Genomic DNA, 27625 nt, shown 5'->3' on the forward strand with positions numbered 1-27625 from the left:
CTCCCTCCCGCGACGGTTTCTCACCGGCCTCCCCCCGCCCACCCTGCGGGTCGGAGAGTCCAGTGTATGTGCGGCAACAACATGTCTGCCCCGCTGCCAGCCATCGTCCCGGCCGCCAGAAAGGCCACCGCCGCGGTGAGTGAAGAAGGAGCGGCAGCGCCTGGCGCCTCTCGTAATGAAGGGGTGGTCTTTATTGGGGAGGGGAAGAGTTGACCTGGCGGGGGGGGGGAGACGTCTTGGGTGTCGCACTCCTAAACTCACTGACTCTTTGGGAGGAAGCCCCGCGGAACGCAGCGCGACTTGCTTTGGAGTCGGAGGGCCCACAGCAGCGCCGTAAGCACCTCCCCCCCCCCTTTCGCCTCCTGCCCCTGGCCTGGCTTTTGGACAGGCGCCCTCGCTTGTCTCCTGTGGGCGGTAATGCCCTTGAGCCGCACCTCAGCCGCCGCCGCCCCCTTGTAGGGTAAAAGTCCTGGGTTTTGCTCGAGGTAGCCGGGCTTACTCTTTTAAGTGCGGTGAATGTTAAGTACGCAGTATGAACAGACGCGCGGTGGATCAACAGTTTTGATATATGGTAAAGATGCATATTATGCAAGCAGTTCTTGCAGAAACCAAACAGCGTTCTCTTTCCCTTCCTCCCTCTTCAGGGAAGAAAAACAAAATCTGGCCGAGCTCAGAATCGAATATCGCCAGGTTTCACAATATTTTCCGAACAAAGCATTGTTGCGCTTGAAAATCTTAATTAAGACCGTGCAGCCGCTTGGGTCCTTTCCTTGCCCCAGATGGTGCTAATCCAAGTTTATGAGCAAGACCCTAAGTAGTAATTTCTTGTGTTAAAATTAAAAATACTTTGTATTTCACGGCCTCGGTGTCAAATCCTGTGTGGGCAGGTGGGAAAATCGCAACTGAATGTCACTTCAATCGATAAATTGCTGAGAAGGCTTTGGGAAGCCAGCACATGCTCTCATTTATTGAGAGACTTGGCTGCAACAAAACATTTCATCACCTTTTGCTGTCTCTTTCAAAAGTGTTTGGAATATGAACACTTGCACCAGAATAACCAGAAGCGCGAAGTAGAACTAAGTGAGTTATTTTAGTGTCAGTTTCCATGCAGAAGTGTCCCACCTAAGCATTTTATTTGCTTAGGTGGTGAGAATTTATAATGAATAACTTGATGAGCAGCACAAGCTACTGCTAATTAGGTTGGTGGGGCCCTATATCCCTGAGGACTCATAATAATTATAAGGAAAAGGAATATAGAAAGGCTCATCACAATGAAAGGACAAAATAAACAAACATTCATTATAAGGAAAGAAAGGAAGAAACAAGAACAATTTATTTCAAAGACATATGAGTGGCCAGTTTGATTCTGTAGTGCTATTTTGAGGGCAGAGGTAAAAATGGAACCACCAGAGCATCAACCAGCATGCAGTTTCTTCTTGCCAAGTGGTTCTGAGCTTCCTGGCTTTGCTCCCAGCTCAGAAACTTGCTATCTAGCTCACACTACAAGGTCAAACCAGAACAGGATCACACAAACTTTAATACAAATTGGGTTTTGGTTCTCATAGGTGCTTTTGCATAGGAGGGACCACACACAGTGATCTGTGAGGTGACTGCTCTGTATGTTGAACAGTTTACGTGTGCCTTGCTGCACTGGTTTTCCCCACCCCAAATTCTTTTATCTTTAAAATATGTGCAGTGCAGTCCTGTGCATGATTCTTTGGAAGTCCCACCAAGTCAGAGGAACGCTATGGGCATAATCACAAGGTTGGAACTGATCAACATGGTGATTCAGTACTCAGGATGATAGTTACTGCATGGAGGAGCTGCCGTGCAAAGGCAGTTTTGGATGGCTTGTTTACATACATGATGGATTCATTGTGAAAAAAGAAAAAGGTGAACCTCAAGCAGGTGCCCAAGGTGAATGTGGTTCACAGTTCAACTACCAAATACATTTCAACAAATGCTTTCACTATAGACAACTGTAAATACCAATAGACAAGAATTAAACACAGTAACCTCCAATCAAATATTGCTTATAACTTAAAGGTGCAAATAGAATACAAAATAAATGGAATTGAACCACTTCTCTGCACTCCACTGCTATGGGAATTCTAGCTTTCCATACTAGCCAATTCTAGCCATATGGAATATGTTTTCAAGATGGTTATTAAAAGCAATCTTTGAATTGTCAACCAACTGTTCATATTCTTCTCCAAATACAAAAATATGTGAACCAGCTGTGAATTTATGCTTGTCAAAGAAGCCTTACTGTATAGATGGCTTCTGGTGTTTGAATGAGAACAACAGTTATATCCTTCTTCTGTCCTTATCATATGAGCTCCCTTTATTTGTTTACATGTGGAGTCAAGATTTAATGGAAGTATGTGGGTAGTTGCTGAAGAGTTAGGTGCATGCTCACTGTAGATAGCTTTGTACCATGTAATATTTTTTTAAAAACAAATGGTCTAATTAATGTGCTGTTAACTTCTAGGTCATATTTCTTCATGGATTAGGAGATACTGGGTAAGTGAAATATTTAGCTTGCTATATGATCTTAGCCTTTAAAAATGCAGCTTGTTACTTACAAGAGAATATGCTATGTGTTGAATTCTCACCACAGCCGAATCTACATAAGCTCCCCTCATGACAGCTTATTACTGGCTTATGTACATGCAGTGCTCAACCTCCATATGTTAATAACATTACTTCTGAACAGGATTACTATATCCTGGGATTTTTCAGACTAGTTTTATTACTTTTTAAAAAATTCTGCATTTTACTTCCCTTGCACATGCCACATGGAACAACAGTATAGCATTGTTAATATTATCAGTGGGAGTGGCCTTAATCCTGTAGAACTGGCTTGGCACCCCACCTTCCTTTCTTGCCCCACCTTTGAGCTCAGGGTGGCCAGGAGTTTTATCCTGTATTTTTCTCTCAATGGCTAAACAGTCATGACAATTTGTTTATTGGGCAACACTTCCCAATATACACTTTCATTTTTGTTCTCCTTGGGAGAGTGTAATCTCTTCATCGTCCTGCATAGGGAGAGGGAGGGTGGGAAAAGCATAGGTCTCCAGGAACAACTTGGGTGGCAGAAATAACATCCTCCCCCTCCCCCCACATTGATCCTGTTATTCCAAGGGTCCCTGGTTGGTTGGCTGGGCTTCTCCCCATCACCATTCATTTCTCCCTGTTTTCCTGGCTAGGGAAGGAATCTATGTATGGTTTGGGGTGTAAAGATTCAGGTTAGAATCAATTTAGTCCTTGAAAGGTGTTTAGTGGTTTAAATAGTGCCATGGAATGTAACCTTTTAAACTTACATGCAGGTTGTCACCTGATTTAAGTTAATGGCTGTAAATTAGTCTAGAAAAGAATAAACAGGAATCCTCTTCTAATATTTTTCTTTCACATTGTGCTTCCCTAAAGCCTCCTCCCTACAGAAGTAATTATTTTATACACTTCAATGTCTATTTGTTCCAGTGGGGCTTATTTTGTAGTAAGTCCGCTCAGGACTGCTATCTTCGGATGCTTAGAGTTACAAAAAGTTACATTTTGAAATTAATATTTAATTAACAAGTGTGCAGTTGAACTGGTTGTAGCAATAATTTTTGCTTTACATTACTGTCTTATTTATTTTCAGTCTTGAAGCTGAATCCAAGTCTTCACCTTGTAGTCAGCATAAGCTGCAAAATAATACTGATCTAAACATTGAAGAATTGGAAATCTGATTAAATCAATTTTTTAAAAAAATCCTGATAGAAATGGACCCTCCTTTTAAGTGTTTGGTTTTATATACTAAAAAAGAGGATGGCTAAATTATGACATAATGACTTTAGATAGGTATATTTAAATGAACTGGAAGATTTTAAATGACAAACTTTTTTTGTTTTGTCTGTATTTTAATAGGCATGGGTGGGCAGAAGCATTTGCTGGAATCAGAAGCCCACACATAAAGTATATTTGCCCACATGCGTAAGTATATTAATCCTTTTTTGTTACTGTTCTTCCCCCAAGCCCATTTTCAAAATTAGATGCCAAGCCTGAAGGTTTTCTTTGATAAACAAGGAGTTGCTATACATTCAGCTTTTTGGTTCTTCCTAAAATTAAATATTCATGTCTATTAAGCATATTTCCGTGATTTCAGTTAATTGCACACAACATAAAGGCACAGTTTTAATTCCCTGATTAATAGTTTGTTTTTTTGGAGATTTTTCATGTTCCAACCACTTGCTTGTTTGATAGTAGTGAGTAGCAGTTTCCAACAAGCAAGCAGTGATTTGAGTGATTTCCTTTCATTTGTCTGTTATGTCTTTGAACGGTGATTCCTTCCATCACACATTCAGCATTACAGACAAGAAGGCAAATCCTTGGTTACCTGCATCTAGAATTTCTATCTGCTTGAGATGACCAAATGGCTGCAAAAATCTGCTTGTGGGGCTCAACAGCATGCATCCAAGAGATTCCCCAGCTGTACTATTATTTATTTGGTTCCATATACCCCACCCTTTCTCCCAGTGGGAACACAGAGTGGCTAACAGCAACAATAAGAAATACAAGGTAGCAGGGAAATGCAGGCACCTAGAGGCTTCCTTCTGAAACATTTTTAGGTTTTATCATTACAGGGGCTCTGGATTACATTAGAATTTCCTCTCCTGTGGAATATCCTTAAATAACTTGAGGCATTGTACAGGTTGTGGTACAGAGTGCAGCCTGACACTTTAGAGAGAGACTGAAGAAATAGTAAGGTAATTTAGGTGTGAGCCTGAAAAAACCATGCTTTGATCATTCTCAGGTACACAAAAATGAATTTCAAAGAGAACATGAGCTATAAATGAAGTCATTAAACTTATGACTTAAAGTGATAGAATCTTCAATATCCCACATTAAGTCCATGCTTTGCCATGTATCTTATAAGTATGTACGGTTTTTTTATTATAGGACACTGATTCCCAAATGGTGGCTTGGGACCACCTGGGAAGTACCACTTGACAGAACTGCAAAACAAGGAGTATGTCTTCAATGAAGGGGTGGGGCTGAAGGTGGGTCCCAAACACACAAAATCTTCATGGTGAATCCTAAGTTATGTATTATACTGCCTTGTCCAAGTAAGCCAACCAAGATAAAATATTTCAGGAATGGAAAAAAGCCCTTTATGCCCAAATCTTGGATAAAAATGCTCAGTATTAGTCTTATTTAGGAACTGGCAGGTTGAAAAGGTAGGAAAGAATAGGTCCATAACATGTATTTTATTTCATGACAGGAACACAGGAAACAGAATGTGTGAAATACCAGGAAATGATCTATTGGCTCCCAGTGGGTCAGTCAGCACAGGTGGAGAAATGTACATGATTCACATAGCACTAATTGTGATGGGTCACCATATTTGTTGACCAAGACATGACAGGTATTTGAGCAGGGGTAAGAGGGTCAGAAAATTTCATTTCCTGTCTTGGCCAGTTACAAAGTTTCTCTCTAAGGAGATCTGCCTATTGTGATATGATCTTATCAGGAGTTAGTGATGGTACCTTTTACATATTACAGAAACACATGGAAATGATTGTTTTGAATGTTTTTGCTGATTTAAAAAAAATCTTTCTCCCTAATTTCCAGGCCAGTTATGCCAGTTTCTTTAAACATGAACATGGCTATGCCTTCTTGGTAAGTAGTGGATTTGAAAGAATTTTGTCATTTTTTTAGGTTTGTTGCATTCTCTGTCCCTGAACGTACAATGTTATTTATTCCAAATGGAGGAATATTGAAGGAGACAGAGGAGAGGAGATTGATTTTGGTCACTACATAGTAAAATGAGGAAGGGATATGGATGCAGTAAACACTGATTGAACCTATAGTCAACTTAATTTCACGTAATGTATGATATAATGCACTATGGTCACAGTTGTGTCTTTTCTTTGGACTTCAGCTCATAAAGAGGAAGAGGCCTATGTTTAGTCTAGCACAGGCATCCCCTATCTGGGCCCTCCAGATGTTTTGGCCTACAACTCCCATGATCCCTATCTAACAGGACCAGTGGTCAGGGCTGATGGGAATTGTAGTCCAAAACATCTGGAGGGTCAAAGGTTGGGGATGCCTGGAGCACATAGTCAGACACATTGCTGCCCATTATGCCAGTGTTTCCTTTCATTCACATGAATTTGGGTACTGACACATGGCCTTGTTCAGAGTTTGCTTTGTATTCCTCCTGTATAGCACATGTTGCTGTTTAGTTTCAATCATAAATGTGCCTTTTATACCTATCATAAAGACACAGTAACCTTCTCTGGTTTGGATCTGATCTGCGGTTTGTTTCAAAGCTCATGTTCCTGTTAAGAATTGCCTACATTGGAGCTCCAAGACTTTTAAAAGCTGGATGTCAGGCAGCTTTCTTCCCTACACACAGATTTAGTGGCAGAAAGCTATATAATTTTATAATCGTTCACAAAGTGCTTAAAAGCTCAGACGTATTACCAGAAAAAGTGACCAGTATAGCTAACCCTACCTCTTGCTTGCCTCTCCCTTCTTCAACTCCATCCATCGAACCGTTTCCTCAAATCCTTGATCTCCATCCTGCGTTCATTCAGCCACAATTCTTTGCAGACAGTTGTTTCTCCCCAACAATCCCTTCCTGCCAGAAGCATTCAGCTTTGATCCCTAAGACCCTGTGTAAGGTTTTCTATGCCTGTTCATTTGTCCTCTTCTTTCCTTGGCTATCTTTCATGCCTGTACATACTCTGGCTATTTCCCCCTCAGGTTTCTGTATCTCAATCTACTGTTGACTATGTCACCTAACCTTTAAGCTTGCTACACCATAGTCTCCTAAAACCTTTACTCACTCAATTTATTTGTCTTGATGATACAACTCCTGCTGTTCCTGTAGTTGAGTGTAGTTCAAGTGCTGTTGGTGCCTAATTCCCATCACCTCTAGCCAGCATCACAAAAGATCAGGAATGATGGCAGTTGTAGTCCATAAACATCTGCAGCAACACATTGACTAAACCTGCTATAGCCCATGTAAGCTTTTAGTTCTTGTCCAGCTGCTGCCTTGCTTGCTTTCCTTGGAAGAGGCTGTATCTCAAGCCCTCATCTGACCTATGACAGTTCACCACTTAGATTATCTGTAAAAGTTTAGAGACACAAACTTTCAGTACCAAAGGTTTTGTCACACTTTTTATATTACAGTGTAAAGAAAAGGCTTTATTCTGCTAATACTATTGATTACATTTTTTTAATCACTTCCTGGGTGTGCAATAATAATAAGAAAGCAAGCAAGCCAGGTAGTGCTTTAAAACCTTTCCCACTAAATTTATCTACATTGTTTCATTTAAGGTTTGATATCATTGGCCTCGCTCCAGATTCACAGGAAGATGAAGCTGGGATTAAGCAAGCATCAGAGAATGGTATGTTCTATCTATAACAATGTTATGCTCACTGCAGGAGCAGAGCTTTTTTGATCAGACCCATCTAGTCCAGCATCCTGTTCTCGCAGTTGCCAGCCAGATGCCTATGGGAAGCCCATAAGCAAGACATGAGCGCAACAGTGTTTTCTCTTCTTGTGCTTCCCAGCAACTGGTATTTAACTACATCTTCATTTAACTACATCTGTGTTGTACAGTGAAAAATGGAGCCAATTTTTTAGTGTATGGCATGAAAGCTATGTGTATGGTCACCCTGCACATTTTGGGCCTGCCCAGAATTCAGTCCTCTGAGGAAAAATGGGCCCCTATTCCTGTTCTGATCCAAACCACAGAATGACTACAATCTTAATAGAATAGGTGTTGCCACATTGTGGCATTGTAGTCAGGACATTTCTTTTGACCAGGGGCTGTATCCCATTATGTCACTCAACTTTTTGAATACTATTCCTATTTCTCACCTCTCTTCATTCTTCCTTTTTCTGCTTGCAATTGCATCATTTATGTTGCAGACAAATAGGTAGGTTGCAGACAAATAGCTTAAAGTACAGTCCTACCTTGGGTTGAAGTAGCTTCAGGTTAAGTATTTTCGGGTTGCGCTCTGTGGCAACCCGGAAGTAACGGAGCGCGTTATTCCCGGGTTTCGCCACTCATGCATGCGCAAACACTCAAAATGATGTAATGCGCGGAAGCGGTGAATCGCGACCCACGGACACAGGTTGCGTTCGTTTCAGGATGTGAATAGGGCTCCGGAACGGATCCCGTTCACATCCAGAGGTACCACTAATCTGAATTTGAGAAGAAACCCTAACAAGGTGGTTCTGATTACTTCTTTGCTCCCACAACTAACCAAAGTAGAATGGGAGATTTCTGCAACCTCCAATGCACTCCACCTAGTCATAATCAAATCCTATTACATGATCTATAGTTGGGGCTCAATTCTTATGCAGTTTCGTTTTGATTAATCAACTGCGCTTATTATATATTTTATTTGTATTAATATATATAGTTCACTGCTTTGGGAGCCTTGGGTTAAAAATTGGTATATACTGTACAGGTAAGCAGACAAAGTGGAAAGGCATGGGAAAATGGCTCACCCTCTTGAAGGTGTCTTGGACCATAACTTTAGGGTAGATGGAGTCATATTTGTCACCTAAGAATCAGTAGAATTTCACTGATTGCTAGGAGAGTATTATGGGCTGTCCCGTGAATCCACTGGATGAAATAGCGGAAGAACGTTGCCTCAGGAGAGTGAGCAAAATTCTCAGGGATGATTCACACCCTGGCTGGCACTTTCTTGATCTCCTGCCCTCGGGCAGAAGATACAGAAGCATGATTAGTCGCACCAACAGGGTAAAGAACAGCTTCTATCCGTGGGCTGTTAGGCTGCTGAATAAAAAGATAACAACAGGGCAACTGACTTTCGGGTTTGGTGTGTGTGCGTCAGTAAACGAGGGGAATTAAGACTAAGAGAGCTGAGTGGGGGGTGATCATGTAATCTCACTGTATACAAGTTGTACAACAGACAATAAAGTATTTCAGTTTAAACCTTTGCCTGTTTTACTGTGTCCTGAGGTAGTCTTTTAGGTGAGGCTTTATATGCCTAGCAAGAGGCATTATCTGTAGCCATGCCTGCAGCTGGATAATTGGATAAATTTCTCATCTTTACCTGTTAGCCCCACAGTGGCTCTCTCCATGACAGTCAATTTTCTACTTTTTTGTGATGACCATTAACAGTTCGCTTTTTATGGTTGCAGTGAAAGCACTTATTGAGCAAGAAGTAAGGAATGGAATACCCTCAAACCGAATAATTTTGGGAGGATTTTCTCAGGTAAAGCCAATTACTTTTTTTTACATCTAGCACTATTTCTGTGTAAGTTGAAAGTGACTTTTATAGTATGACACACCTGCTATTATTACCATATAACATAGGATCTAGATAGTTTTTCCACTTACCATTCCCCCCCCCCCCCCGTGACCTTCAAAAGACCCACAGCACATTTTAGTGACATTTTCTTGTGCCTATGTTCATCCTAGTTGTTTAGCATTTGGCAGCATAAAGTTTTCCTGGAGTCTTTATGGATTGGGACTTACTCCTATTTACCTTTCTTCAAAGCTCAGGTTGAGTAGCAAATTTCAAACTCATAAAATATGCTAAAAATAAAAGTTAGTTCCATATGTTCTTGGCACTGATAGTTCTGCTTGAAATATACCTTGCAGACCTTTTAGAGAATGTTCTGATCTTGGCATGCACTCTGATACAGGAATGCACAATCTGTGGAGCAACCACTGAAGAATATGTGTCGATCATTTTTACTTGGCTTGTAAATGTTATAATTTCTAGGTTAAGAGCATGAGGTTCAGGAGATGAAGTGGTCCCTTGCAGCTCAAGCTATCATAAAGGACTAATATTTTTAATTAAGTATGGATCTTGTGCATGAGGAGTTAGTATGGTTGCATTTGCTGTACAGCAGAGACTGCCTAGAGCAAGCTGTAACAAAGACAGATTTGCTATTTTTAAAATACAGTTTTACAATAAATAGTTTCACAGACCCCTTTGCACCTCCTCAGTAGTGTCCCAAAACCCAGCCACTTTGCTCATTCTTATCCAAATGAAAGGAAAGGAGCTGGACCACCTGAACTCCAACATCCTTCCAGGTCCTTGTAGAAGTGCCCATAGGAAAACAAATGTTTTACAATCAGCCCAAGGATTGGAAGTGAAGGATTCAAATACAGCACACACTTGAAGAGTGTTGGGGTAGTGGGAGAACATATTGCCTCAAGGAGGTCTGCCTTGTATTTTGAGAACCATTAATGTAAAGATCTATGAGTTTATGATTCTAGTATATAAAAATGCAGAAGTGCTGTTTGACCAGTTTCTAAACGTTGGTAAGGAAGCCTAGCTGAAATTACAGCATTTTCAGTGTTCATATTTTAATATGTAATTGCAGTAATGAGTACTCTTTTGGTTTCACTAGGGAGGAGCTTTATCGCTGTACACAGCTCTCACAACAAATCAGAAGCTGGGGGGTGTTGTAGCACTCAGCTGTTGGCTTCCGCTGCGGACCTCATTTCCACAGGTAGTGTACTGCTGTTCTAAAATTCAAAAGAACTGAGGTTGGTTATATTAAAAAAGCTTTCCATTTATATTTCTGCATTCAGTTCTCATGACAGAGAGGTATAATTATCACAGTCAGTGATAAAGGCAGCTTACAGCAAGTTAAAGAGCATTCTGTTTGGTCCATTTCTCTTCTTAGATCTTGACTATAGAAAAATATAAACAGTATTTCATGAACCCAAGAACTTGAAACAGGTTTCATGCATTTCTAAAGAAGGTATTGTGATATCAGCTGGATGTTTCTTCAGAACCTTTCACTAGAACAGCACATGAAAAGGATATTTTCCTTAAAGTGTTAGTATGAGAGGCTTAGCCAGTGGGGTGCCTTCCAGATTCCTTTCCCCATCCAGCCACAAAGTTGACTTCATGATGCTGACCTAGCCACTGTGACTCAGACTAACCTATGTCATAGAACAATGAGATGAAAGGGATGGTGAACTGCTCGGAGGGCTAAAATAAAAAGTTGTGCATACCTTTCACCTCTTAATGTTCTAACATATTGCCTTTTGACAGGGTCCTATCAACTGTGTCAACAGAGACATTCCCATTTTCCAGTGCCATGGTGACCGCGATCCTTTAGTTCCGCTTATGTTTGGTTCTGTCACTTCTGAGACACTAAAGACTATGTTAAATCCTGGCAACATAAGTTTTAAAACTTATTCGGGCATGATGCATAGCTCATGTATTGAGGTAATTGTTCTGCAAAATACTGATGTCATCTGAAGTGATGTTCTGTTTCTTTGTTTTCCATTTAAGCCATACTAGTATATAAGGCCTTGAAACAATTGTAACGATATAATTTTATTTTCAAGAACTAGTTGAAAGTTATTAAACATTTTAAAAACTGGATACAATTGAAGGATAGGATGCAACTGTAATAGACTTAACATTGTCCTGCACTTCCTCTTTTTAAGTAATATCACATTTTCAGGTATAGTGAATTGAACCAACTAAATATCCAGTATTTTGGAACATAATTCTAACTTCCCTAGCATGGAACCTGCTGACATTATATGCAATGCAGTCATAAATCTGTACTCAGAAATAAGTCCCAGTAAGTTCAATGGGGCTCACAGGCTAGAGCAAAGCTTTCCAAAATTTTCATGTTGGTGACACACTTTTTAGACATGCATCATTTTGCAACACAGTAAATCAGTTTTTTACTGATTACCGGAGGGTAAACTAACCACTTCCAGCCCTGGAAGAAGCTTGAGGAGTGTTTGCGTGACACATCTACACACTGCAGCCAACACACTAACGTGTCACAACACTCAGTTTGGAAAGACTCTTGGTCCAAAACGGTGCGGATACAATGGCAGGCTGACTGTATGTGGGACTTTCTTTTTTAGTACCGGAAAATGACAGTTCGTGTTTTAAGTTTGGTTGAATGGAAAAGAATCAATGCTTTCCAGGCTAAGAATGACTTTGCATTGTAAGGAATCCAGCCATATGCTTGGTTTTATTGTGTATTGATTCCTGCAATATGCGTAATTAAACCAGATCACTGTTTTTTATCCCTTAACAGGAAATGATGGATGTGAAGCAGTTTATTGACAAGCAACTACCTCCAATTGACTGAAACTATGTGAGAAACCTTTTGTTAAATGCACCAGCAGCAGTTGTCACCTGTACTAAATTCTTTCTTTTCATGCAGCCATTTCTAAAGTATTTCTGTGCCTACAGTGTTAACTGTATTGCAATGAATAGATCACATAACTTTGAGAAGTAATGCTCTTACTTCACTGGCCGCTCAAACTTCACTGGCCGCAGTGTAGATGCAAGGCAGAGGAAAAGCATGTTAGAATATAATTAGGTATACTCCTCCATGCTTGATTGTTCCAAATTTACATTTGTCTCTTGATAACTGAATACCTCTTCTTTAAAATAATTGTTTAAATGAGAACAGTTTATGTTCCAGACCTGTTTCATTACTGCTTGCAAAATTGGCATTAATGTATTATACATACAATATGCAGTATGTAAAACTGAGTAAGCATGCAGTGGTAGGATAAGTATATATACTTAAAGATCACGTTTAATCAATATTATTGCATGAGCAAGGGAAGACTATTGCCCAGTCTTTAATTATTCCTGCACATTGATGAAATACAGTATTATCACCTCCCTGTGCGTCAGGCTACTGTGAAAACTTAAAGCACCTGATCTCTAAGTCAGATTCCAACTCAACTGTACTTAATATGATTTTGATATAAATCTTTAATACATTGAATTCCTAGCATAAGCTCTCTTAAAGTGTTGCAAAACTTAAGCTCCCAAATCCTCTTAAGTAGCCTTGTAAAATTTCTTAATTAAAAGTAAAAGAATATATTTTATGAACAATTTATTGTAAATTGCTTTCTTCTATAGCAAAAGCAGGAATGTGCTGTGGTACAACCACGGATGTAATAGCCAAGTGGCTCTAGAAAAGTCATTGGACTCATTTTTCTTTGCACACTTAGCACAACAGTGTGACTTTTTTGTTTTAAAATGTTTCAGACTTCAAGTCTTTGTCAGACTAGTATCTCCCTCACGTCCTAAAGTTATGGTAAATATTTGAGAAATAAAATATTCTCCCTTGCTCAACCTGCCAAACCTTATTGCATTTTAATCTATACATATACAAATAAAATTTGAAGCTTCCTAAGTAACTTGTATAGCCAGCTTCAAAAATTTTCATGTAATGTATTCAGAAGCAGTATTGCAGATTTGGTGGTAGTGCAAATCATAAATATGTAGAAAAGTTTGCAAATTTCCCCTCTCTTCCAGGCCATCACTGAAGTTCCACTATTTTGCTAACTGTCTTGGCATTACATTGCTGATACATATCTTATTCTTAATGATGTTGAAATTACAGCTTCTGGGGTTTCTTCTATTATCTCTCTTCTTTATGCATATAATCCAAGCGTAGGAATACAATCCAACACAGTCATATGTGCACGAAGACAAGCATTTATTAAGTTACAGATGTTACAGTGTTCCAAGGATGTTTGTAATGTGACTGTAAGTACTTCTCCTATCTAGCTTTGTATATCACATTCCTTGAGCCTTGCTGGACTTTCTGTAGCCTCAGGGCCATCTATATACCAACAGAATTAGGCAGTAAAGTGGTTCCTGGTCTGCACAAGTTCAGATTTCAAATGAAAGAATAATAGGTTTGACTGTTCTTAGCAGTCTCTCTAACTTGCTGTGTGCTAGGGGAGAGTTTGAATGAAGAACTGAAACATGCCACCTTTCTATTTGTAGAAATGGATTTCTACATTGCATACAATGCATTTCAGGAACAGCTTTACCACTTAATTCTGCTGAATAGAATTCAGCCCTTAAACAGTAGTGAATGCTTCTGTACTCAGCCTTCTTTCCAAGATATTTCAGTGCTGAGGACCTCTGCAAGAGCTGGTGTGCACAGGATTTCAATATGAAACCAGTGTGACTCTCCTGAGTGCTTGTCCTGTTTATACTGGAGAATAGTTTTCAATATAAATTATAGCTTGCAGCAGAAGGCAATCTGTCATTTTTCTGGCAATGTGTGAATTTTTTTCAGATCCTTGCTTTAACAGAAGTTGGTCTGCTAAAAAGTATGTTCTATTAAGCAATAGTGAAAATAGATGTTTTGATTTACTAGACTAGATTCATGTTTTATCAACTTGTGTAAACTACTGAAATAAAAATGGTAGTACTCCAATAAGATACACATTTAGTTCACTTTGAAATTATAGACATGTAACATTTTGTCAAATCAAAATTTGATATCCAGTATTAGATGAAATACTTAATTGCCAACTTGCTGATAAATATTAATTATATTGTATGTATATTACAGCATAAATGCTGCATCAAAGGAAAAAACAATGGCTTCATTTTACCCTGATAGGATGTAGCCTTTATTTTTCCCTTAAGTATTGTACAATGTCAATGCAGTGAATTGCTGAAGGAGTACAGTACTCTAACTTGTTATTCTAGATCTGTTAATTAAATGTTTGCCTTAGTGAGGTGTATTGCACTTCATTAAACTGCAAAATGCATCTTTTTATAAATAGGTGCTATTGACATTCAAAATGAATATAGTTTTAAGAATGTATTGTATAGGATGTTAATAAAGCCATATGTTTAGGCTGGGATATTTTATAAACAAATTTAATTTGGCTTTCTTTTTCCCTGAGTTGTAGAAATACACAGTTAAGGTAACATCTTGATTTTATATTTGTTTATAGAAATAAGTCTTGTTGAAATGGCTTTCTTGTAATTGAAAATTGTAACCTTTCTGTTACTGTGAAATAAACTCTGGACAACCAGTACATGAACCATTTCTTGATAGCAGAGTAAAGGCTGCAGACTTTATATATGTAAAGTAAAGCAAAAGATGGAGAAGGGAATATTTCATCCTTTAAAAGGACCTGATATTATCTTTCATTTATAAATCTCAAAGCCATTTGCAATATATATGTGTATAACCCCCCCCCCCCATTGAAATCCATACAGTTAACTATCTAAATAGTAGTAATTTCAGGAACAACAGCAGCAAGAATAAAAAATAAATCTTGCAGTAAGAGTCAGCAAATAAACAGAAAGATATTTTAACTGCTTGCAAAGGGACACAGTGTTTGTAGGGAGATAACTGATGCTACAATAGAGAAGTTTAATATTAAAAGCAGGTGGTCTTTCAGATATTAGGGCTTTAAACACCAATGTGAGCATCTTGAATTGCACCTGGAAATGAAGGCAACCAGTGCAACTGTTTTAGAATGGGTTAAATCAGACCTAAATGGAACCTCAGTCTGCAATCTGGCTGCTGCATTTTGGACCTACTGAAGTTTCTGCGTCATCTTCACTGCACTAATACAATCTGGAAGTTGGCAGAACATGGAGTACAGTGGCCAAATAATCTCCGTCCAAAAGGAATAATAGGTGGCAAACCAGCTGGAGCTGAAAAAGGCACGCCTAGTCACCAAAACCGTCTGAGCCTCCAGTGATAGTGATGAATCCAGGAGCACCCCAAAGTGGCAAACCTGCTTCTCCCATCCAGGGTGGTCTGCTAAAGGCTTAGTATTTATTTTTTTAACAATTATTTTTTAAGCAATAAAAGTTTGGGTAAAATAAAAATGTCAGTTGATGTCTGAGTAATAATAATGTAGACTTCAGAAATAACTATTAGTAGAAATGTTCTTGCAAGTATTTTGGTCCCAAGTCGTTTAGGACTTTATAAAACAAGCAGCAGCTTAAAACGGACCTTTTAAGATACTTGTGCTACTGGTGCTAAATCTCATTTGGCTGCCCCAAAGTTAACAACCTGAGAGCCGTACTCTGCAGCAATAATCCAGTTGCTAGGTCACCAGAGCACAGGCTACTTGTAACAAACTGTCTTGGTCCAAGAACAACTCTTACTCACTGCCCCGAAAGCCTTTGCTATGGTGTCCTGCATGCTTAGGCAGCGCATAATGAACCGCATAGCATAATTTTTAACTGACGATAGGAAATACGATATCCAGTAAATGGCGGGGGCGAAATATATCAAAAAATCGACTTTGAGCTGAAGAAACCTTCCCGCATCCCACACCCGCCCTCTTTCCGCTTACAGGCCACCCACCCTCTGTGCCTTATAACTGGGTAAGACCCCCACCCCGATCAAGTACCATTAGGGCGCCTCATAAGGCAAGGGATGCGTACACACCATGTAGTTTACATCTGAAAGGCATTCCTCCCCCACACACCCCAAAAATAAAAGCAACGGGAACTGTAGTTTCCTCCTCGCCGAGCTACAGTTCCCAGCGCCATTAGCAAACTGCAGCTCCCCAGATTCTTGGGGTGGTGTGTGCTTTAAATCTACTTCTCCTGCGGTTCCTCCTCAGCCAGTCTCTCCTGATCCCAACTCTGATGGAGAAGCGACATTTTCTTCCAAGCGCAGCAGCAGCAGCCCCACAGCGTCCCTCCATTTCCGCTGGGCGGGCGCAGCTTTTGAGCTTCGGTGAAGCTCCACCTTCCCCTCCCCTCCATCGATGTTTTCGGCTTTCCCGAGCACCGCCTGGCTAGGCTTGATGAGCGCAGCCTGGCGCCGCGGCTGCCGAGCTGTCGCTTCTGGGTCAGGCCGGTTTATGTGCTGTGAGCGGCCCGGGCTGTGGGTTGGCGGCTCCATCTTTGCTGGCGCCGGAGTCACTGCGGAGCAGTAACAGCAGCAGCCTAGGCAGCGTTAGGCATTCGCGGCGGCGGCGGCTGAACTTCGCTCCCCATCACCCGCGTCGTGGAGCGTAGGCGCCGCGGGCAGTCGCCATGAGCGCCGAGGATGAGATCATTCGCATCGCGAAGAAGATGGACAAGATGGTGCAGAAAAAGAACGCGGTGAGGCGATGAGCCGGGAGGGACCGGGTGCCGGTGTGTGTATGTATGTGTGTGAGAGAGAGAGAACGAGAGCGAGCGGGGGGGGGGGGGTTCCACCGAGCCCCTCGCGCGCTCGGCTTGAATGTCCGCTCGACCAATCAGCTGCGCCTCGCGCTCAGCTGGGCGCCCGCCTTTTTCTTTTCCTGAGGGGCGGCATATTTCGCGCGTGGATCCTCTTTTGTGAGGCCTCAACTGTCACTTTTCGGAATGTGGGTGGGGGAGAGGAAGGAAGCACCTCGCTTCGCCCTCGTGCCAGTGTGGCAGATGGAGCCGTTCCTCTGGGGGGCTCTCTCGACTGGTGACGACACTGTACGTCAAAACAAGGCACTTTCACGGGCGACGTTTCCTTGGGGAGCAACCGAATCCTTGCCCTCCAAAGAACCGGCAGCCCAGGGACCCACGAAGTGAAGCCCTTGCCTGTGGTGTATTGTGGCACTGGACCGCCCCGTATTCTTGTCAAGGCTGGTAGCCATGGTATACTCGCTTAAAAATGTGGTGCTGGTTGTCAGAAGGGTGAACTCTCTCTTTTCACAGATCTGAGAAGAAAGGACGCAAAAATGTTATGAGTCTCATTTGTTTGTTTGTTGATTCAGTCATTCATTCATACACAGAATATTTATCATACGAGTATTTACAATCTGCTTACTCACCTGAATTCTCCAGGCAGCTTGCAGTATATTCGAAGCACAACAAAGCAGACAAGGCTACAGTAGTTACTACAGCAGGGCAAAGGTGTATCTGTTTCCCCTGCTTGCTCTCTGGTGTCCCATCAAATGCTGTTCTGGAACTGACATTTGAAGCAACCAGATGCTATTTCCACAAGGCCCAGGACTTATAGAATCGTAGAGTTGGAAGGGTCATCTAGTCCAACCCCCTGCAATGCAGAAATCTCAACTAGATCATAGACTCAGAATATGATTCCCTGCCAGCTGCAACTGCCTCTCACAGTCCTGGCCTTGATGCAGGAGGAGGTGCTGAGGGAGCAAAGATGTTAACATGCCACCTCTCCAATAGGTATATGTTTTCTGGGTATCTGTCTCCACCTTTGATTCCATTTTCCAATGGGACAATAATTGCTAGTCTGCATTGGTTTTAATTGGCTTACGTGTCTTGTAAGTTTCAGCATTTTTTTGGAAATGTTTGCTAGATATCATGCCACATGTTTATACCTCGCTGCCCTTGAGTGTGGTTGTGGAGGCGGTGGGGAAGCTTCAGTCCTTTGTTTAAATAGGCAGTGAGATAAAACCATAAATAAATGACAGGATTCCACCTGAATATTAAACTAGGCTTTATTTTCACTTTTAAACATTTCTGCATACAAGTCAGTTGATGAAGATGTGTCACTCAAAGTGTGTTCAATAAACTTGACCTTACAGTTGTCATTTTAAAATGAAATTTCCATCAACATGATTCTCACTCTTAAAAATAGAAACTGGAGCAGTTGTCCATAAAAGTTAAGTGAAACAGGTAAAAGTTCCCAGCTAATTTCATAATAATAATGTCATGTGAATTCAGGGGGGAGGCATTCCATCATCACTGAAAGTGATCTATGCCTTCCTCAAACAAATATTAAAATTATAGCAGCTCCTTGGAATATCACAGTATTCTTGAGTGCACATGTATTTTAATATTTTTTTGGCTGGTCATATGCAGAGAAGATAAGCCTCACTAGACTTGGTGAAGATTCTTTGAGAGAGTTGTATATTTTTTCTGCAAATGGTAACCCTGGTCTGGCCAGTGTCATGTTTCCTATAGTAGTGAGTGGGGCTAAAAATGTGTTCAATTAAAAATGTAAGTATATAAAATGAGTTTTACTGTAAAATCTAAGCCTTGCTAGTCTTCATAAGGAATAACTTGGTAAGCCTTACATCTAAATGTGCCTCTGTGCTACTAAGTAAAATTAATTTTATCTGTAACCATTCCAGAAATTCTTCTATAGCTTTATTCTAAATATGGATTCAGTGTAGAATTATTAAGAAACATTGATTTATTTGATAATACTTTTGATTCAGATGGTATATTTTAGATGTCAACTTCATATACTTTTCTCTGCTTGGTGAATTATGTCTTCGGAACGCTACTTGATGCTTGATACAGGGCTGTGTTAAAGGCTTTGTTACTGATTATGTATGCCACATTCACTGAAAGAAAGTTATTTTAACTTGGTAAGTGAGTGCACAGTGATGTTGTAGGAACAGTCATGTGTTACGATTCCTATGGATTTGGGGTTGGATACCCTGGCCTCTTGTATTCTTCCAAGCCTCACAATGGGAGTTTCTTGCTGCTGACCCACACATCTCACACCTACAGATTCAACTGGTTTAGGCCCAGTGTGTATTAAAATACTATTCCTTTTTAAAAAATCATATCAGCATGAACTGTATACTTGTGTTAAACTAAACCTTGCAAGTTATATTTCTGACTATCAATGCTTGTTCTGTAGTATAACCAGTGTAACAAATTACCTTATTGTGTAATGAATAGGTGCAAGTTGGCAGAGGTAATTTTGCACATATGGATTTTCAAAAATCGAGAGCAGTTGAGTAAGATTAGAGAAAAAAGGTAAGCAGTAGCTTTTCCTCTTATAAGGTATGGAGCCAGTATGTGTTAAACAACTTTCCATGTGCATTCAGCTGCAATCCTATACTCACGTATTTGGGAGTAAGCCGCATTTAGCTCTGTGAGACATGCGTTTGAGTAGACATGTATAGGATTGAAGTTACAAATCATTTGTACAAATTTATATCTAGCTGTAGCACCAAACTTCTTAAATCCTTGAATATGGAACCTAATCTATAAAGACTGATTCTAAAAATAATTTTGAACTATTTTCGTCTATGATAGTTTTATGACAAATTTATTTCTTATACAAATTATATTGTTGTTCCTAAAACCTTCTTATAAATATTTGTCTAGCAAATACTGCAGTTCTTATACTGTACGTCGGCTCCCTCAGCCAGTAAAGCGAGATGAGCGCCGCAACCCCAGAGTCGTCCGCGATTAGACCTAATGGTCAGGGGTCCCTTTACCTTTACCTTTACCTTTAGGTCACATTTAGAACAGAACCACTGAAATGAATGGGACTTAAATTAGTCATGACTGACTTAAGCATTTTATTTCAAGCGGTCTTATTTAAAAGTGGGCATGTTTTCCATGTTGATTGGCTACAGTGGAGTGCTACTTATGTAAAATGTTTTTTTAAAAATAATATTTATTAACAGTTTAAAGACTATAAAAGAAAAAAATCAACAAAACAATACAACACAATACAAAAACACTACGTAACACTAACACAAAACATTGAATTAACAGAACAAAACAAACACAATTTAGAACACATCCAATAATTTCAATATCTTAACTTTCATTCACTTGTTTCCACGACCTCCTCACACCTCCCTTTTTGTATTCCACTTCAATTACTGTTTCAGCAATTCCTTTCCATCTTCCTCTGTTTTCTGTCCTGTAATTTATCTTAACTTGTTCTAACCTTATTTTTTCCCTTTAATACATTAAAAATCTATTATAACATTTCTGCTAAAGCCATATAACTTCATTCCAACATTTTTTCTAACATGCATTAATTTTACAGTATTTCTGTAAATAATCTTTAAATTTTTTCCAGTCTTCTTCCACCGACTCTTATCCCTGGTCTCGGATTCTGCCAGTCATTTCCGCCAGTTCCATTATAGTCCATCAACTTCATCTGCCACTCGTGTAAAATGTTTTGGTTATTGCATCCCCATCTTAATTTAGCATACGAGTAAGGCCCACACTATTCATTGGAATTTGATTATTAGTACGTTTGGGACTGTGGCATAAAGCTACAATTTTTAAAAAAGTTTTCTCAGATGTACATCCTTCTGGTTTCTGGTTGAAATTTTAGATTCTGTTGATTTTAGAGGGAAAAAATCTATTCTGCCTTTAAATTTTTCTTTTAACTTAAGACCATCTTACTGTCTAGTTCTCTGAATGTTTACTAAGTTCTGAGTTCAACAGAGCTTGGTCTCAAATAAGTCTAGGAAGGTATTTCGTAGACAAATATGAGCCCAGTCCCCAAGTGTGCTTAGCTCATGTATTGAGTCCTTATATACACTACCTCCACCACAAAAGCTTATCTGGTGGAAAGCATGGTAGAAAGCATAGGGCTTTCTCATTGGTGTGACCTGTCTTTTGGAATTACCGTATTTTTCACCCCATAGCACACACTTTTTCCCCTCCAAAAAATGAAGGGGTACCATATTCCCTGTTGATATGCCCTTTCTAGGAACTTACCAAGGCATTTGGAGAAAAAGGATTTTGGCTGCTGGCCTGCAGTGATAAATTTGTGATGGATCTATTGAGTATTTGTAACATTGCTTTGGAATTGTTTTCATTTTTCACATAATGATCCCCCAAAGTGAAAGACAGGGTATATATTTCCCTAATCGCAGTACTGCTTCTTGCACTAAGTTTCCAGATGGGTGGGGTATAAATAATAATAAAATTATTATTATTATTGCAAATAAATATATGGCTTTGCATTTATCTTTATTTAAGCAGCAAGGTAAAAGAGAATAGTTTCATGCACACTTTTTAGTTTGTTTGTCATGTTACTGCAAGTAACATTCCCTTACACAATCTTTCAAGTGGTATTTCAGAAGATAGTAGGTCAGGTTGAACAGTGAAAACTCTTGCTGTTTATTCAACACAGGCTTTATTTACATTACACATTTTTATTTACATTATTTTACAGTTTTTGAGATCCCTTAGTGAAAGGCATTTCCATAGTATCATAAACACATATTGAATACAGAAGAGGACAAAGCTACCATCAGGCTTGTATGGCTATAAGTCAGTAAACAACTCTTCCAAGTTTTTGACTGAAACAGGTGGAGTGATTTCTGCCTCTTACATCATCTAATACGGGTAGATTCCACAATTACAATGGAAGATAATACACTCTGCCTATTCTGGAGCTAATTTAGTTGTATTATGCTTAGTTTTGTATATAAATTATTACAAATATCATAGGCAATAAGCTATAGTTCTAATTTGTTTTATTTGGTGTAGGCTTAAGATTCAGATAATCTTATTTGGAGGGTTACTTTCTTTGATTGCATTTTAAGGGTGTCATTTATTTGTTAGATTAAATAAGTTATTTTACTAGAAATGATAGTATTTATTTTTGTGACAAATTTGTTTTCACAGTTGTAAACAGATGGATTAAAACTTCAAATATTTGATTATGTTTACTTGCACAAATTCTAATATGCTGAGAAAGGGGGAGTACCTTTTTAAAGAACCTTAAAAAAATCAAGTTTTAGATGGATTTGTACCTATTTACCTTGGAGTAAGCCCCATTGAACTGAGCTTAAATCATTGGAAGACAAAAGTACTGTGGGTGGGTGGTTCCTATGTCTGAGGTACTGACTATTTTCCAGTTTTGGATGAGATTACTCTCCCCTGAAATAATATAGGTTTGGGTCCGTCTTTGTCTTTTGTGACTTGTGTAGCCTTAGTGACTAGGAACCCCTCTTACTGGCTATGGCGGCTGCGCCAACTGTGACTGTTCTTGAACAGGAACAACCTGACAAGGGTGTTCATAACATCAATACTTGATCATTGCAATGTGCTCTGTGCAGTAGGACTATGCTTGTCCATGGTTTGGAAGCTCAAGCTGCTGCAGAATGCTGTATCTAGACTGTTGATGGGGACAGACTACTCTTAGCACATAACAAGAGTGCTTAAAAGCTTGCACTGGCTGCCCATATGTTACCCACCCAGGTTTAAGTTTACAAGGCCTTTAACAACTTGAGTCTGGGATATCCTAAGGACTACCTGATCCCTTGTATTCCTGCTTGCTCACTGATGGGGGAGTCTCTGTTGGTGGTTCCCCATGGCTCTATTATACTTTCATTCGATACCTCAGTTGCTAGGATGTCTCTGTTTTGTCAGGAGCGGGCACTTCTTTATTACATACCTTTTACTTACTTTTAGTGGCCTTTCTCTTTAGAAGGTGAATGTTGAATCTTTTTATAAGGTTTCTAAAGAGAATTAAGCTAGTAGCAGAGAGGTTAGTATAGTACAGTAAAATGAATTGCATGCATAACTGTGCTTTGCTAATCATAACTGCTTTTAATCTGTGATAATACAGATAACTGTTGCCTTTGGCTTGAGAGCCCAAATTAATTGACATAAAAGTGGAACTTCCATTTGTTGAGCCCATCTAGTTTAGGTGCAAATTGTACCATATAATGAAAAATCCTGATCTTACTGTGCTGTGTTCTTAAAATCTCATTTCAGTACTCTTGAGGGATTGGCCTGCAGTTAATTTCAAAATATTAATTTCAAATTACTAACTATATTAAATATAGGTAGAATCTAATATTCATATGACTGCTTTAGTAAAATATATTTTCTCACTTCCTACTCATTTTGAAAGTAAATTAAAGTTTTAGCACTTAATAAAATTTGGAATAAACAACAACTATATCATTAAAACTGGTGAAAATTTAATGGAACAATTGCTCACAAGCTAAATTGTATTTGCCATGGGAATGTCAAGTTTGGGTTTTGTAATTAACTACAACCTAGATGTACAGCAATGACCCTATTCTGTGCAGGATTTGGTGGGAAGGTGTAGTTATTTAACAAGCATCCCAACAACTGTTTGCCTCACAAAAAAGTGTGCCTCCAACTCAAGATTGACTAATCAGATTAACGTTTGGAAAAACTATCAGTTGCACCTAGATGCTTGTGAAATAAATATCTAGGCTGATCTATCAATGTTTAGGTTTATCATGTTTTCATATTGTGGAACTAGCGTTGAATAAAACTGCTGTGTTTCATAGTAAATATTATTTTAAGTATATGAGAATATGCATATTGAATCTTTTTACAATGTATTTTACAGGCTGGGGCTCTTGACTTACTCAAAGAACTTAAGAATATGCCCATGACTCTGGAGTTATTACAGGTATGTCTTTCCAGTGCTGCAGTACCTCTTATATACATTTTATTTTTATTTTTTAAAAATATTTATTAAGATTTTGTATAATAAAACAAACATCACAATCAGACAAACCAAAAAAGAAAGACAATAAAAGGAAAAACAACACAATCCAACAGGACAAAAAGTACAATAAAAAACATAAGAAAAAAATAAGAAAAGACAGAAAAACAAAAAAAACCTAATTTTTTGCTTATTATCTTTATAGCCCTCTTTTCTGACTTCCTCACGTCTCCCTTTTCTGTGTTCCCCTTTACACAATCAAATTCAGCAATCCCTTAAAGGTAAAGGTAAAGGTACCCCTGCCCGTACGGGCCAGTCTTGACAGACTCTGGGGTTGTGCGCCCATCTCACTCAAGAGGCCAGGGGCCAGCGCTGTCCGGAGACACTTCCGGGTCACGTGGCCAGCGTGACATCGCTGCTCTGGTGAGCCAGAGCCGCACACGGAAACGCCGTTTACCTTCCCGCTGGTAAGCGGTCCCTATTTATCTACTTGCACCCGGGGGTGCTTTCGAACTGCTAGGTTGGCAGGCGCTGGGACCGAGCAACGGGAGCGCACCCCGCCGCAGGGATTCGAACCGCCGACCTTTCGATCGGCAAGTCCTAGGCACTGAGGCTTTAACCCACAGCGCCACCTGCGTCCCAGCAATTCCTTACCCTCTTTCAAATCTTATTCAATATTATACATTTCAACCTATTATGTCTCCGATTTTTCCTTTCCTTTTAAATCCATTTTTTACATATTCTTTATAACTTAATCCCTTATATCACTTTGATTAATTTCGACATAATTTTACTCTGGTCCTTTCATCCTTTTCTTTTAAAACATTTTTACATATTCCTTTTAACTATGTCACTAATGCCATGTTATTTTGGAGATATTCTTTGAACTTCTTCCAGTCCTCTTCCACCGACTCTTCTCCCAGATCTCGGATTCTGCCAGTCATTTCTGCCAATTCCATATAGTCTATCACTTGCACCTGCCATTCTTCCAGGGTGGGCAAATCTTGTGTCTTCCAATATTTTGCGATAAGTATCCTTGCTGCGGTTGTTGTATACATAAAGAATGTTCTGTCTTTCTTTGACACCAATTGACCGACAATGCCCAAAAGGAAGGTCTCTGGTTTCTTAAGAAAGGTATATTTAAATACCTTTTTCAGTTCATTATAGATCATTTCCCAGAAAGCCTTGACCTTTGGGCACGTCCACCAAAGGTGAAAGAGTGTTCCCTCAGTTTCTTTACATTTCCAGCATTTATTATCAGGCAAATGATAAATTTTTGCAAGCTTGACTGGGGTCATGTAGAGATTAGCATGGCCCCTCTTATATACATTTTATACCATAAACATATGGAAACAAATTTTCCTTTGAAGCCCTGCCCTTACTTTCCCTGCATCTGACATCATGTATGGTGTCAGGTGGAGGCTGCATGGGCATTTCTTCCCCAAAATGGCCTCACAGATCAAATGGGGAGGCCTGGTCTGGGCCAAGTTTCGCCTGAAGGTCAGAGGTTTTCCACCCCTGTTCTGTAGTCACTTTAGATTGTTGTTCCTATGGAAGGGAATGTGTTCCTGTAGAAGGGAATGTACATCCACGTTAGTGGAATTACTTTGCTGCTGCATATTTATTGCATATAAAAGGTACTTAAATCTCTATGACTGATTATCCCTGGGTATCAAATGTTACTCTTCAAGTAGAAAGTTGGACATCAATATACATGCATTCCAAATTGCCCTGATAAAATTGTATGGCAAGCATATGATAGAAATCTTATGATAGAAATTCAGGACATGAGTTTTCTTTATTTAGCTGGCACCAGCCTGGGACAAACTTACAGAAACCTTTCCTGCTGCATTGGAGGCAATTCTTTCTTGCCAGAGGCAAGCAGACAAGAGGCTTTTAAAAACATGTATAAGGAGACCTGTACTGTACTACATATATGCAAGCTCACCAGGACTAGACTTAATTTTTACTTTATTTGGTGCTGAACTTTGTTTATGCTTGAACTTGCTTTTAGAGTTGGAATAGGATTAAAATGAAACCAATTTAATAAAAGTTGCAGTCTGAAAATATGATTAAACAAAAATTTTTTTTTTGTAACAAATGCACATTATGCCTAGTTTGTTCAATTCTCATTCTCCCTCCCTCTCTCTCCTCTCTCCTCTCTCTCTCTCTCTCTCTCTCTCTCTCTCTCTCTCTCTGAACTGTAGATGGCAGTAGTACTCTTTTAACATTGCTTGACTGGAGTACTGTATAAATGAAGCTGATTAATAAAATGTGATTAAAAAACAAAACCACAAGATAAATCTTGGTAGTCCTTAGGTTTTTTTTCTTTTTCCAATCCCATGGTTTTCAGATCAGTTAAGGCAAGCAGTTATAAGTGGAGAAAATACAATTTTTGAAAATTATAATGAAAGTTTATTTGTAACTTGTATCATTCAGTCATCTAGCTATGTTCACATTAAACCTGGAAGTTATGTTACAGAAGTCATGTTGGATTAAAAATATATATTCAGTTGTTATGTAAAAGTATGGTAGTATAAAAAGTATTCATTGATAAGACTTAAAAGTGGATTGTTAAACTATTTATCCCATAGTTTGAGGTCCTTGAAAAGAAAGATATTGTTTGTAATTTTGCACTGAAAAGGGACTTTATCCATATTCGGTGTATGTATTTGAAGGGAAAGGATTTGCTTATGAGTTCATAACTCTTAGTGTGAAGACTTTGGCTCAAGTAGTTATAAAAATCTATAAATCATCTAGATCTATAAGCCTTTGCTAAGTTTAGAAATCACACTTAACAGTTTTAGCTTAGAAGGTATCTGACAGGATATGTTTGCGCTAGGTGTACTTAAAGCACTTGTCTAATGTATTGCTTTATGACAGCTGCTGTTCTAGAACCATATTGCCAAGTTACTTATGATCAACCTGCCTCCATAATACTTAAAACTATCTCCATATTCAACAGGGATGTATATACAATCTAAAACCAGCAGTTTCTGACAATTAGAAAACAATTTAAAAAACAATTTCAGATAAAACTCAGCTTCCATCAAGGCTTTTTCCTTGCAGTAAACCAGATTCTCTTAAAATAATTTCCCTCGAAGGCTCGCAGCAAGGAGTGCAAAACATGCAATTCTGCTGCTCTTAAAGGCATGCTTGTTAATTAACCAGGTAGTTGTTGAAGAGGATCTTAATTAAAGAGAGAGAGGGTGAAAGCCCTAGAGGCAAGAATATTAGCTAACCTTCCTTGGATCTCAACACTGCAAACAGTACTTTAATGCCAGTTCTTGTATATGTGGAGAATTCTTAAACAGAAAAAATAGAATGTTTGGCTTTGGCTTAAATTTTTTTTAAATTAGTTTGGAAATCATTTGCTGTTTTTGCCCAATATCTGATGACTTCATGCAGTTTTGTATTCTCTCAATTGTATTTGAAATCCTTGTAGTGGTTCTAAATATCATATAAATACCTGCTTTTAAATGTTGATACTTGTGCTTGGTTTCAGTCTACAAGAATTGGAATGTCAGTGAATGCAATACGCAAGCAAAGCACAGATGAAGAAGTTACATCCTTAGCAAAATCTCTCATTAAGTCGTGGAAGAAGTTATTAGGTATAACTATGTTTCCCCCCCCTACTACAACTTCCAGATTAATATACAGAATAATAGATTTCTGTCTGTTTCTGTCGTACTTGCAAAACCAACTAACTCTGATACACGAACCCTCCCT

The 27625-nt window shown here is 39.2% G+C and overlaps 2 protein-coding genes and 1 long non-coding RNA gene across 4 annotated transcripts in view; 2 read left to right on the plus strand and 1 right to left on the minus strand.

The window, feature by feature from the left end:
• LYPLA1 (lysophospholipase 1) lies at window positions 1-14822 on the plus strand. Its single transcript, XM_083748081.1, has 9 exons — window positions 1-135; window positions 2492-2523; window positions 3910-3975; window positions 5614-5661; window positions 7327-7397; window positions 9170-9243; window positions 10391-10492; window positions 11044-11220; window positions 12056-14822. Exons 1-9 carry the CDS (start codon window positions 67-69, stop codon window positions 12107-12109), a joined length of 693 nt encoding a protein of 230 aa, XP_083604207.1. The 5' UTR covers window positions 1-66; the 3' UTR covers window positions 12110-14822.
• On the minus strand, window positions 12414-16908 carry LOC310848763. Its single transcript, XR_014566596.1, has 2 exons — window positions 15887-16908; window positions 12414-15817 (listed from the first exon to the last, which is right to left on the minus strand). It is a non-coding gene; the product is annotated as an uncharacterized lncRNA (long non-coding RNA).
• The window catches only part of TCEA1 (transcription elongation factor A1), a 23843-nt gene continuing 12735 nt past the window's right edge, over window positions 16518-27625 (plus strand). For both annotated transcript variants that reach the window (XM_083748029.1, XM_083748030.1), the window contains exons 1-3: window positions 16518-16863; window positions 23798-23860; window positions 27402-27507. In XM_083748029.1, the coding sequence (XP_083604155.1) occupies window positions 16795-16863; window positions 23798-23860; window positions 27402-27507 (238 nt within the window). In that variant the 5' untranslated portion in view covers window positions 16518-16794. The remainder of the gene's footprint in view (window positions 16864-23797; window positions 23861-27401; window positions 27508-27625) is intronic.

This window comes from Podarcis gaigeae (genome assembly GCF_964106915.1).
Source record: "Podarcis gaigeae genome assembly, chromosome: 7".
In the NCBI taxonomy this organism is placed as follows: Eukaryota; Metazoa; Chordata; class Lepidosauria; order Squamata; family Lacertidae; genus Podarcis; species Podarcis gaigeae.